This window comes from Limulus polyphemus, unplaced genomic scaffold (assembly GCF_000517525.1).
Source record: "Limulus polyphemus unplaced genomic scaffold, Limulus_polyphemus-2.1.2 Scaffold105, whole genome shotgun sequence".
Classification (NCBI taxonomy): Eukaryota; Metazoa; Arthropoda; class Merostomata; order Xiphosura; family Limulidae; genus Limulus; species Limulus polyphemus.
Window position 1 is genome coordinate 87,252 of NW_013665715.1, and position 12,739 is coordinate 99,990.

At 34.6% G+C, this 12,739-nt stretch overlaps 1 protein-coding gene across 1 annotated transcript in view; it reads left to right on the forward strand.

Moving 5' to 3' along the window:
- LOC106470416 (protein phosphatase 1 regulatory subunit 12C-like) overlaps positions 1–12,739 on the forward strand; it is a 116,779-nt gene that overhangs the window by 37,140 nt on the left and 66,900 nt on the right. Inside the window, exons 4-6 of the mRNA XM_022399954.1 lie at positions 6,024–6,077; positions 6,935–7,079; positions 10,658–10,732. Of these exons, the coding sequence (XP_022255662.1) occupies positions 6,024–6,077; positions 6,935–7,079; positions 10,658–10,732 (274 nt within the window). The remainder of the gene's footprint in view (positions 1–6,023; positions 6,078–6,934; positions 7,080–10,657; positions 10,733–12,739) is intronic.

The following is a 12,739-nucleotide window of genomic DNA, read 5'->3' on the forward strand; positions in this document are numbered from 1 at the left end:
AGTCCCTATGTTAACAAAGCTGATTTTTGTTGGTCTAATCCATAATTCCATCTATATGATGAAGATAAGGAAGGACACCACGTCAACAGAGGAGATGAGCTTTCCTTCACACTTCTTGGGAGTGAATATCTCCAAGTTAGTGGTGATGTGGGTCCACCTGCTTCTTGATAAGGTAGATATACTAATTGAGGTGGCATTGGCGTGGTCGAATAACAGTCCATAGTTCTAAAGTAAGGCATTGAAGGATTCTGAAGCGATTGATATGGAAAAGGGAATATTTGTGATCGATGATCCAAGAACGGTAAGTTATACGCGTTAGCTTGCGCAGATAATCCTCTAATGCTATATCTTGGCAAAGTAGACTCGTTGAAGTACTTACAAGTATCCTTACTAAGGGACATGTTTCTTTCTTCTGATGGTCTTGCTGAGGAGTTATAGTTACTTCCAATTATGTTCTCAATGGTAAAAGAACTATTTTTAACTTTGGCCACAGAAGATGTATTGGGGACTCTTATAGGTTTAGGTTCTTTTAGTTTAGTTTCGTCATTACTGTCTTTAGCAAGCTTCGCTAGGGAGCCATTAAATGACTCTCTACTCAAAACTTCTGCATCTAACCGTTCACATGAAAACAGACCTGCATCATTTATATTGTGCTGTCTAACTACCACTAGAGATTTTGATTCCTGAACTCCTTTACAAGACGTTTCAGACGGTTTGTCATGTTTTGTTTCGTCCTGTGATTGAAATGTTTTTAAGTTGTCTTTTCCAGTTGATGCAGTATTTGTTTTTGTTGATGAGGCAGTGGGTTTATAAGGAGCTTTGGTCCTTCGCTTTCTCCTTCGAAAGTTCCCATTTTCAAACATTTCTTCGGAGTTAGGATCAAGAGTCCAATAGTTTCCTTTTCCAGGTTTGCCTTTCTCCCGTGGGACTTTGATAAAACAGTCATTGAGACTTAAATTGTGTCGAATGCTGTTCTGCCACCCTTGTCTGTTTTCATGGTAGAAGGGAAACGTGTCAGTAATAAACTTGTAGATGCCGTTGAGAGTGATTTTCTGTTCTGGTACATTCCGAATAGCCATCGTTATTAGAGCGATGTAAGAATAAGGTGGCTTCTGGAGAGACGGCTCGGGTCGGTTCTCGGAGCTAGAAGTCGGGACTGCCCGGGTTAAGGGATCTCTATTAAAAATATCAGAGGAGTTATTTGGAACTGTTCTGGAAGAAGAGTAAATTATTCCAGGCAAATACATGAAAGACTGTGATTCTCCGAAAGTGGGATAGTAAGTACTAACTGTCGCCATACTGTCAGGACTAGAATTATTACACAATCAGAAGTTTCGTTCTAGTCAAGGTGTTAATTACCTCATATCTTACAATTCTAATACATGTATCGGCCTATAACTACGAATGTTCTGCAGCTGTTCGCTGAACGACGAAATCTTCTTCTTCGGGTATTTTCCGTCTTATTATCAATACTCAAACGGATATCTGTTGAATCGCTTACGAAAGCAACAAGTCGTTGCGACGCGCTGTAAACACTTACATACTTTTGTGGCAAAGATATGGCAGAGCTCGTGCTGCGTGATCACTGCACGACGTTCTACGTTATCGGGAATGATGACATGGAACAAAACGAAGTTTATATATATATATAACTCGATAACGGTATGAGAACGAACAAGTGCAGGCCTAACAGCTATGCTTATCTAAACGGTTTGAAGGCGTTGACTGTGAAATTACTTCACGAGGTATTTTCTGATTCAACAGGAGCATGGGTAAAATAAACTGAGACACCGTTAGTTTCGCACCGATTCCGTGTTTCCTTTCTCTCTAACGATTTATTACAAAAACAGCCCACTGATTAGATTCTACAAGATCACCCGATCAGCTGCTCTTATACAAACACTCGAGAAACGGAAAGGAGCCAGTAGCAGTTACGCAACTGCCAGGCTTAATGTACTTGTAGCCTCCTAAATCCACGACCTTCCCAGCTCGGCCCCTGAAGCCTTCGATCGTCTTGTAATAGATAAACAAAGAAGCTTTCACTTTGTTTGGCGTTGGATGTGTTTGTGTGTCAAAATTGACTTTTTCCTGAGTGTATAATGCAGCATAATACAAATACCATGTCATGAAGGTGTATTGTCCGTGAGGCCCACACACGTCACTTTAGCATAACTGGCGGCTGTGTCCAATCACTAAGACGTCGGTCCTATTTATAAACCTCTAGCAACTCATTATCACAGCCCACCCAAGAGATGATGATTTTTTTTTGTACCTTTAACAAAAAACATACAGCTGTTGAAAGGAGAGAAGCTGACCACCCCATATGTGCAAACACCGGACAGTAGTAGCACGATACCTCTCACAGCTTCGCCAATGTGTACATTACTTTTAAAACCACGATCTACAACTTCCCTCATCCCACTTTCTAGACCTCTACATGTGTTCGCTTACTCAAATAAGAGCTTACAGACCGACAGGCAATGGGGATGAACAGCGAAACCTAGAAAGAAAGAAAAATAAACAAAGAACAAAAACTGAAATAGATAGACATTGAAATGTTGAACAAATTAACATAAGTATCGAGCAGTGATAAAGATTTGCAACTTTCAGTGTTGGGATACAATAGTTAACTACTAACACGGATCGTTATCATACTCTGTAGCAATGAATCTTGGACAGTGCATATAAAAGAATTCAGAAATCAATCTCAGAGGAATTTTTCACGGCCTTAAGCATTACACCTTTTCCTTGTTGTTAGAAAGTGTCTATAATCTATTAACAAGAAATTGACAGCTGAAAAAGAAAACAAAAAGGGCACGAAATTCAGAAGGTACACCACATAACTAGTTTTTAAGATACTGCTGACAGCTGGAAAGCGATACATTAATTACATAAATATCAGCTAAATCTGAGCAATTTTTAATGCAAAATATAGGCCCTTATACATTATAAAACGTAATAGAATACATAATAACAGAGTACAAATCTATCTGTGTTATCTGTTGTAAATGAATGGGAGCATACTAGACTTTTAACTATTCTTTTTTTTAATGGACACAATAACATGCTCACTACTAAATTAAAACATAAATACAGTATATTTCAAAACGTGTTACACCCTTATTTATGTTACAGTAAACATGAATCAGCATTCTAGTAATTTTATGTTACAAACTTTCACGGCGTTTATTCGGATCAATTTTAAGTCAACCAGGTGTAGGGGAACACCCCCAGGTCTATGTCTGAGTGAGGGGAAAGTTAATACCTGTTAATGACTTTAAGGCTGCCATTCACTATATGCCTACATTTTACCATATCCCCTTCAGATACAACGATGTCCAAAACTCGCCATAATGTCCCCGGTGCCTCAGCGGAAAGTCTGAGAGCTTATAATGCCAAAACTCGGTTTTAGATACCTGCGATGGGCGGGTCACATGTAACCCACTGTGTAGCTGTGTCTTTAATAACAAACAAACAAATACCACAAAACTCAGGTTCAGGATAGTCATGCTTCTACTTCTTCGTCTTGTGACACCCAGATAAGTGCTCTTTCAACTGAACTAAAGAATTAACTCAATAGCGCTTCCTGTTGAGTCACTTTGTAACAATTCAAACTACTACGTTCTTCTCTTACAAACAAGACCCGTCCTCAAGCCTAGTTTCAAGGTCGTCGGGTGTCCACTAGTTGGGTGTCAATGTGGTGATTTGATTTTTATTAGAATATATTTCACTGCCTCTTGGAACAGAGACCTGTTACACTCAAGACGAGTGCTCTAACAACTGAGATAAAGGGTTAACCCACTATCACTTGCTAGTACGTCACTCATACTGCTATAGATTCTGGCTGTTTAGCTCTACTGGATGCTGGGATAAAGATGAGTCTTGCGAAACAAAGGTTGAAGATGGATAGAAGATCTTACACGTCTACACAGGACAAAAAACAGAGGAATTATATTATACCACGCTTTGAATTCAGACAAAGAGCCCCAAAATATTGTATACCATAATTTTCCTAGCTACATAAATCACAGATTATCCCAAAATAATGAATATGAGAGAGAGAAAAAACTCCAACTCATATCAATCCGTACAAGTTTCTATGTGACCCTTTAAGACGATATCGCCCACTACCGCCTAGAGGTGGAACAGAGACAGGGCCAAAATGGTTCAAGCTTCTAAGTAATAGTCGTTGTCAAAATGTAACTTTACCCAAACATGAGGAATAGATATGCTTCATGACCTTCGACATTCGATAAACAAGAATGTCTTAATTACATACAGAAAATCTGCATGAGAATTTAGAAAAGCTATGTAAGTATACCCAACTAAAGATACATTCTGAACTAATAGCTACATCACATATAACAACCCACTAGAAAATGTCCTTCGACATTAAATTGTTATCTATAATATGATTACTGTCAAGTTAAAATTAAAGAGAGTTATCGCACTTTATAGAAAACGATTTTCATGTGCTGATACAGTGCTGAGAGTTGTGGCACCACTTGCCACGTGTTTAGCACATATATATATATGTGTATATATGATTCACGGGTAGACTAACAGCTGAGCACACATGTCTCAGCCTTTTCTGTTGAACATTATTTGTAAAGTGAGATTATTATACGATGTAGTGCCAAAAAACATAGCATTTCGAAGAAAGGAGCCTTTGTTGTTCTTTAAGCATGAGAAAAAACAGTAGAGTGTTGAGGACAGTGAGGGGCTCCGAAACAAAACCTCAAATCAATCTGTAGCAACATTCGCATCCTCAAAGTGAAGATTATAGTTACAAAAAGGAACCTTCCGACCCATAAAAAATGCAATGAAGCTAGAAATACATCCCGGGGCTGCTAACAAGATAGTAGATGATAATACGAAGTTAGCGAAGACTAACCAAACAGAAATCAGCAGGGTTCCTGCCACACCTCAGGGTTAACAACTGGCTGGAAAAACTGAAATCGCAGAAATTTCTTTCGATCAAACATCTATCAAGTCCCCCAAATTAAAGCAAACAAACTTAGTCCGCTTGAACACGGTTTTAAAAAGTCGATGTTTATGTAGAGTGGAATGGCTGTGGAAAATATGTCAAGATAGGCGATCTAAGATTGATCTCGCCGTCTTTCCCAGAAGAATATTGCAATGGAAATTGTTGTAACGATGATGTAAGAAGTCGATCGAAGGGCAACACAGGACTTAGAGTGTTGTTTTTATAAAGTGCTATTGTCCTTTAGTAAACACACTACCGTTTAATATTTTGGTATATACATTAATAAAAATATTAAAAATTCAATACCAAGCTTTCTCTCTCTCTCTCTCTGATCTGGCCCGACATGGCCAGGTAGTGCGCTCGGCTCGCAATCTACTGGTCGTGGGTTCGGATCCCCGTCACACCAAACATGCTTGCCCAACGAATAGTGGGATTGACCGTCACATTATAACGCTCCCACGGCTGAAAGGTAAAAGAGTAGCCCAAGAGTTGGCAGTGGATGGTGATGACTAGCTGCTTTCCCTCTAGTCTTACACTGCTAACTTTGGGACAGCTAGCTCAGATAGCCCTCACGTAGCATTGCACAAAATTCAAAAAACAAACAAAGAATTTCCTTGTAAACATAGAGAAAGTAAAAAAATGTGTTGCAATTTTGCCAAAAATATTTCTCGGTATTGATTATTCAATTGTATGAAACAGACTGTTCTTGTTTTACACAAAAAAATTAGTTTTCCAACCGTGTATTATTTTTAATATTAAATTGTGAGTATTCAACAGTGCTTACAGCTGAAGTTTAAATAAAACTTGGGAAAATGTTAGTTATTACATGAAGAACCATTTTATATTAACTTACATTTTTATAAGAGAATGATGTAAAAGATCATTAATTTTTTAAATATTGCTTAAGATTCAAAATACTTTTTTTACCCAATTATTGAAATACCTTCTATTAAATACTGAAATTTACAATAATGTCAGTGTCTTAAATAAGCTTATAACTTCTTAAACAGAAACTCAAATAACATATTTTCACTAGGTTAGCTTCTGTTTTGTGTCAAGGAATCTTGTGCAAGATTCGAGATATTCTCAGGTACAAGTCATACACACACTAACTTGAGGCCTGGTAGAATAAAGGTTGCAGAGTTACATCTGAATTCCCATCCTGAATGAACTGAAGGAATAGACTGGACAGAAGTTTGCAATGAAATGAAAACAAAATGCTTTGTTAAACATAAGACACAAATATATTTCAGTAGGTATGTGTGCATGAAAAAAAAGACGGCACAAATATTTTACTGATGAGAGCTCTATCTCAGAGGAAGATTTGAAGGAAACACTTTAGAAGACTGAGAAAACTAATTACTATATATATATATATATATATCACACTAGTGTCAGTTGTTCCAGAGTGTACTTTGTCATTACCCGATTACAAATAGGGAGTACACAGCTTCCAGGTATTCCTAAAACTCTGCACAACTAATGTCACCAGAGAACAAACTTAATAAAAGACTAAGGAATTTACCAGCGGTATCTTCTGTGAGAGAGTTCAGCAACACCAAAAAATGGGAACAACTCTTGACAATATGAGGCTTGTTCTAGAATAACATTTCAAAATTCCAGAGCTGGTGTAATTGCAATTTAAAAACTATATTTGTGCTGAACAAGTGTGCAAAAACTTTCAGAAATGCTGGTGAACAACAAACATTCACCTTTCTAAAGTAAAAGAGAAAGAAATATATGGTATTTTACAAAATATCACAAGTATCTTTTTTAATAATTTTCATAAATCTTCAGGTCTATGTCTTGTTAAGTGGTCTTATTTTGACTTGAGCTGGATCTATATGGGAGAATGCCCATAAATTTTATGCATATAATTTTTGAACTGGTTAAAATAAATTTAAGCATCAACTTTTAACATGTACAACTGTTCATATTTGGCTACAGCTTATTAATCAAGGCTGGTTTGGATTTGAACATCCAAGACAATGATGGATGGACCCCTCTTCATGCTGCAGCACATTGGGCACAGAAAGAAGCTTGTGAACTCTTAGCTGACAACCTTGCAAATATGGATATCCAAAATTTTGTTGTAAGTTACTTTTCTATTACATAAAGTAAAATGACTTAAAAAATCCTATATATGTATATATTTTTTTTTGTTAAATATGTATGCAGATATATAAGGTTAGTACAATTATTCTATGTGTAGTTTTAGTTTTCAGTTAATGTATGTTTGATTGTTAAGAGACTTGGAAAATGAATTTATTTCAGAGATCATAGAAAATTGATAACCTTTAATAGAATGCTGGTACACTGTGAATATACGTTTGTCTTCTGAAATGTAGTAATGAAAAATTAAATGAAAAACGCATTCATCATAAATGAAATTTCAGTGCTAATGATTGACTTCAAGGTAATAAACACAAGTTTTAAAGTTTTTGCTTCTTTAAGGAAGTCAGCTGGAGAAAATTGCTTTTGTTTTAGTCTTTATTCAAAAAATATATATAGGAAACATTATTGAAGTAAAAGAAATTACTTATTTATGGTTCAATCTTTTTTTGTTTAAATTATATTCTTTACTGACAAGGATTTCAAAAATATTTTTATCTTTATTGTTATTTTAGTAGATCAGATAACAGTTATAATCATTCAAATGGTGATACAAGTGTGAAACTTAGCATGGATGTTAAAATTGGATCAATTTTAAAGACAAAATGTTTACCTCTAGAAAATCAAAGATGGCCACCATTTTGCCATGTGAATATCTTTTTTTTTTTCAATACACAAATTTGCTTAGTTGTCTAATTTCTACACTGATGTGTTAGAGACGAGTAGTTTATACATTTTGATAAAAAGGTTAGAAAAAAAACAACCTTTATACTACAGATAATTGTAAAAGAACTTTTTATTTCAACTAACATTTTGCCTTTGTGGCTTCTTCAGAGTTAATACCTGTTTGATATTAGAATGTTCATAAATTATAAAATTGCTTTATCCTGAAGAAGCCACAAGGGTAAAACGTTGGTTAAAATAAAATCTTCTTTTATAATTATCTGGATTATGAAAGTCATTTTTTGAACCTTTTTATCAAAATGTGTTAATCCCTTCTCTATGCACTACAAATTTTGAGTAGTTTATGATGCAAGTGAAGCTAGTGTTACTATTATTACACCTACCAAATAACCCTCATAGTTTAAATGGCCACCATTTTTCCACATGAATTGTCATGGAGCAAGTCAATTAATTGCCTTTTCCTGATCTTTGCAAACACTAACATGACCATGTACACACAAAATAGATTCTCAATATTTTGCTCTTGCGTTTGGACTGCAAAATTTTTCATAGCAAGATCTGATTTAAACACACCACTTCTAAGCTGTGATTTGATATCTGCATTGTCTTCAGTCATGTGCACAAATTTAAGGAGTGCTAATAGGATGACTTTTTCAACACATTCTTCATGTTATGTGTTGCCACAAGTCGACTTGTGATAAAGCATCTTTCTGTATATGATTTCAGCTGCTTTGGCTAAGGGAAGAGTCTCATTGTATTCACATGCTTATGCAAGGACCAACCCCAAATCATTCTGGAAGACCAGTAGTACATCCCATCTTTGAAGATGAATTTTCTAGCAGAGACATATGTGACTGGCTGAATTCACATCTGGTGATTCTATACCCAGCTACTCAAGACACTGCTTATAGAGTGTTGTTAGATTCATAAGCTTGAATATAAATATATTTATACCCTTGCTGGTAGCATTTGTCACAATGATGTAGGTTAAAAGATTGGAAAAAGCAGTTGGATATGCTTCCTTCCTAGCTAACTGTTGAGTACTGTTCTCATATCCTTACAATGAGGCTTTCATTACTCAGAGTCTTAGCACATTGGTTAATTTTGTCATTTAGTTTCATGGTCATTGCTTATATTATAGCAGATAGTGTAACCTCTGTCACATAGAAAGCATTCTGATGTGTTTCACTGTGAAGACATTCTTTGCATCTCGTTTTGATTTTCCTCTATGTTGTTTGCAGTTTTAGACATTATTTTAATATCCTTTTATAACTTTGTGTTGTAGAAGAGGAGTCTGCAGCTTTGATGATATTTTGCATTGTGTTTTCTTAATGTAACCTCTATACCACTACCTGCATCTAGTCTGGCTGGGTTCAGCATGATTGGTAAATCGTTGATAACGTGAAAAAAGAGTGTTTGTTGTGATGTTGGCATAGCCATCTTGTTCTCTAATGTAGGAACCTGGTGATGGTAAGAGATCTTCCTTCTTGTCCTGTTAACAAAGGCAACATTTACTTCAGTCAGTTTGCCTTTAGATTTGGTAGAAATAGCCATTTTTAGATGCTAGTAAATTAGTAGTTTAAGGTTGAAGGTATCCTTTTACCATACTTTAACATATGTATGTTGCTGTGTGGGATTGAACTAGCTTCATGCTTTTGCCATACATCCAGTCCCATGTCATCTGTACCCCTCAGGGTGACTAAAATCCTGTCATACTTGGCTCATCTCTTCTATGTTGATTCAGATGTAGTTTCTTATCTAATAGAGAGTTGGTTAGGTAGAATTTTATAAACTAAATTATTCATGTACTTAGATGGCACTGAACTCTTTGCGGAATTACACAGCAGTGATGTCACTAGAGTGCATTGGCATTCAAACTTTTGTCCATTTGCTGGTTGTTCATTCAGGAATATGGGTTTGAAATATTATGTTTAGTTTCAGCATGCTCATGAAAATATAAATAACCACTAAAATCACTCAACAATATCAATTTATGTCAAGAATTGACATTCACAGGAAAAATTGTTGGCCAACTTGGATTTACAAGTGACTAATTTGTTTTTCATGAAATATAACCCAATGAGAACATCTATGCCAAATTTTTTTATTGTATCACAATTTGACCAATTAACCTCCATCCCTTAAAAAAAAAAACCCAAAAAAACAGTAAGTAGGGAAGTTATACTACTGAGTTACAGTAATATTTTAAATTTTATATTCACTGTTTATTTTTAAGGAGTTATCAAGAAAGGTATATATATAAGTTGCAAAATGGAAGTATTTTGGGCTTATATTGGTCATAAAACCAATGCTGTAACCAGTTAAAAACTGAATTTTCAAGCAATTCCAACTCTCATCACTTCTACTAAATGTATATAGATAACTGAATAACCTAAACTTTTTTAAGAATAAAGTATTATAATGGTGTTTATGTATTTGAAAATCATAACGAACTATGTATGGAATTCTTAACATTTTAACATAAAAGTTAATGTCTTTAGTTTGTTACATGGTTACTTTGAAAGTTTCATATAAACTTGAGATCAAATATTCTTTTTAATTTGATTGACTTTTACCATTACTTGGTAAGTGGTAAGTTGAAATCTGAAGTAAATACAATCTGTAATTTTAAGTTGTTTTATTACAAGAGAGCTACACATAGATGACAAATAAGGTATTTTTGGTCACAGAACTGCATTTTTAGGTATAATTTTTGAATATGTAGTGATTTTATTTTTGTGATATTTACATTTAATTACGAGCAAGACCATGTATTTTTGAAAAAAAAAGAATTCTTGATCATCAACTATTATGCAATTGGTGTCTTTATTATGTTTAATTTTAGATGTTATTCAAAATACAGTTGTTTTCTAGGGGCAAACATGCTTTGATGTGGTTGATCCTGACTTGGTTAATGTGTTACAAGATTTAAAGAACAAACAGAATAATGTGAGTAACAATGGAAACTTATTTTCTGTATTCAGAATTTTTTGTTTTTTCTCTTTTTCTGTGATTGGCTTGTGCTTACTAAGTACAAGAAAAACATTGTTCTCGGTATATTTAACCCTATCTGGACAACAGAGTATCTTTCAGGTGTCTAATGCACATCTGCAAATCAAATTTCAAAATTTAAGTAAAAAATAATAGTTCTAACTCTCTTTATGGATTTTTAACTCAAAAATATTTTAGAAATAATATTTTCTAATTTGATAATACTGTTGTAGGGTAGTATGCAAAGAGAATGAAAAAAATGATAATTTTCTTTTCTATGCCACTCTGAAGATTCTCATCTGTAAACAGTACAATTATTAATTTTAAAAAATATTTCTACCCATCCCAAGGCATAATTTAATATTTTTTAAGCAGCTATTATCCCTTGAGAATATAATTATCTGTATGTTGTTTGGCATGATATTCCTACCCCTTTAGTGGTTTTATTACCTTTTGTTACCTTGCTTTTATAATGTCACAGCATATGGTCTGTACAATTATCACAGCATATGGTCTGTATAATTACAAATGAAGCACAACTTTGAAAATAGCCATATGCAGCATTTTGTAGAGCAGTTTATACAACTTGCATCAGTACAGATTAATAAAGTGGTTTGAGCAATAATTTATTGTTTCTTGGGAAAGTAACTATCTAAAGGTTATTTAGGGATAAATAAAGGAATCTCATGGGAAGTTTAGAAGGCTTAGGGACAAACCACAAATCTGAGGATATTGTTACAGTTTCTTTTGACATTATTTACATTCTTCAAATTGTTTTCATGTTAACTTATATCACTTTGAAAACTATGGAAAGTTTTTTTCTGTGACATCAGCTTAGCTTAGCTTAGCTTAGATTTAGTGAGCATGATAGGTGATGGTAAAGGATACAAGTGACTCACATCCTTATGTATTAAATATTGCTCAGTTTATTGAAACAAGACTATTTATTAGATATAAATTGACCTCAAGTCCTAGGTCACTGATAAGTAGTTGTTAGTTTTTGTCATGTTTTGTATGATTGAAAGCTAGAAGTGATAACTACAGCATTCAACAAAGTAAAGTTTATTAATAGATGAATACAGTTTGAAATGATCTGTAGAATTCACATTAATACACTTATTATTTGAAGAAACTTTGGCAGGAAATTACTGTTAAAATGAATTATAATTTCCAATATGAAAACTGTTATTATTATTATTATTATTATTCTGTCACACTTTTTACTCATTCAAAACAAATACAGTAGAACTTTGACATTAAGGGCACCCTTCCAACTGCATCCAAGTGCCCTCTACAGTAAGGTGCTCTTAATGTCAAAAATGAGCCATGCAAAGCTGGATTCCATATTGACCATACTAACTTTCTAAATCTTAGTCTCCATTTTGTTTGGTATATGCATTTAAAGCCTTTTTTGTTACATGTACGTAAGCAGTGTTTCTGTGTATACTGTAAAAACATTGGTATGAAAATACATGTACATGTAAAAAGTTACCATGCATTTGTACATCCACACATTAGGTCATTATCACAAATACATGTATAGCAAACTTATACACTAATTCTGTACGTCATTGGTTATGGTTATACTTTGTAAAAAAGTCTTTAATAGATGATTGTTTGTCACATTTACACTGGTGGTGTTGCAATTGACCCTTGAGAGTCATGACAGTGTCTAAAATATCTGACAAACCTCACTCAAGCACAAATTGTTTTAGGTCAAAAGCCCATTGTTGTGCTTGCACAAATGACTTGATGTTGGTGGATGGTGATTCTGGCTCAGGCAAATGGTTGGCTCATCCTCATCCAAAGTGGTGTCATTACTTTGAAAAGGCTTTCCTGCAATGTTATCTGCAATTTGTTGCTCCCAATCCTGTTCAATTTCTTCTGTGGCTGGAGCATCTTTATCCCAGTTTGCAAACTGTACAGCAGTGAGAACTTCGTCATTTTCAGTTTTCTCTGATAGAT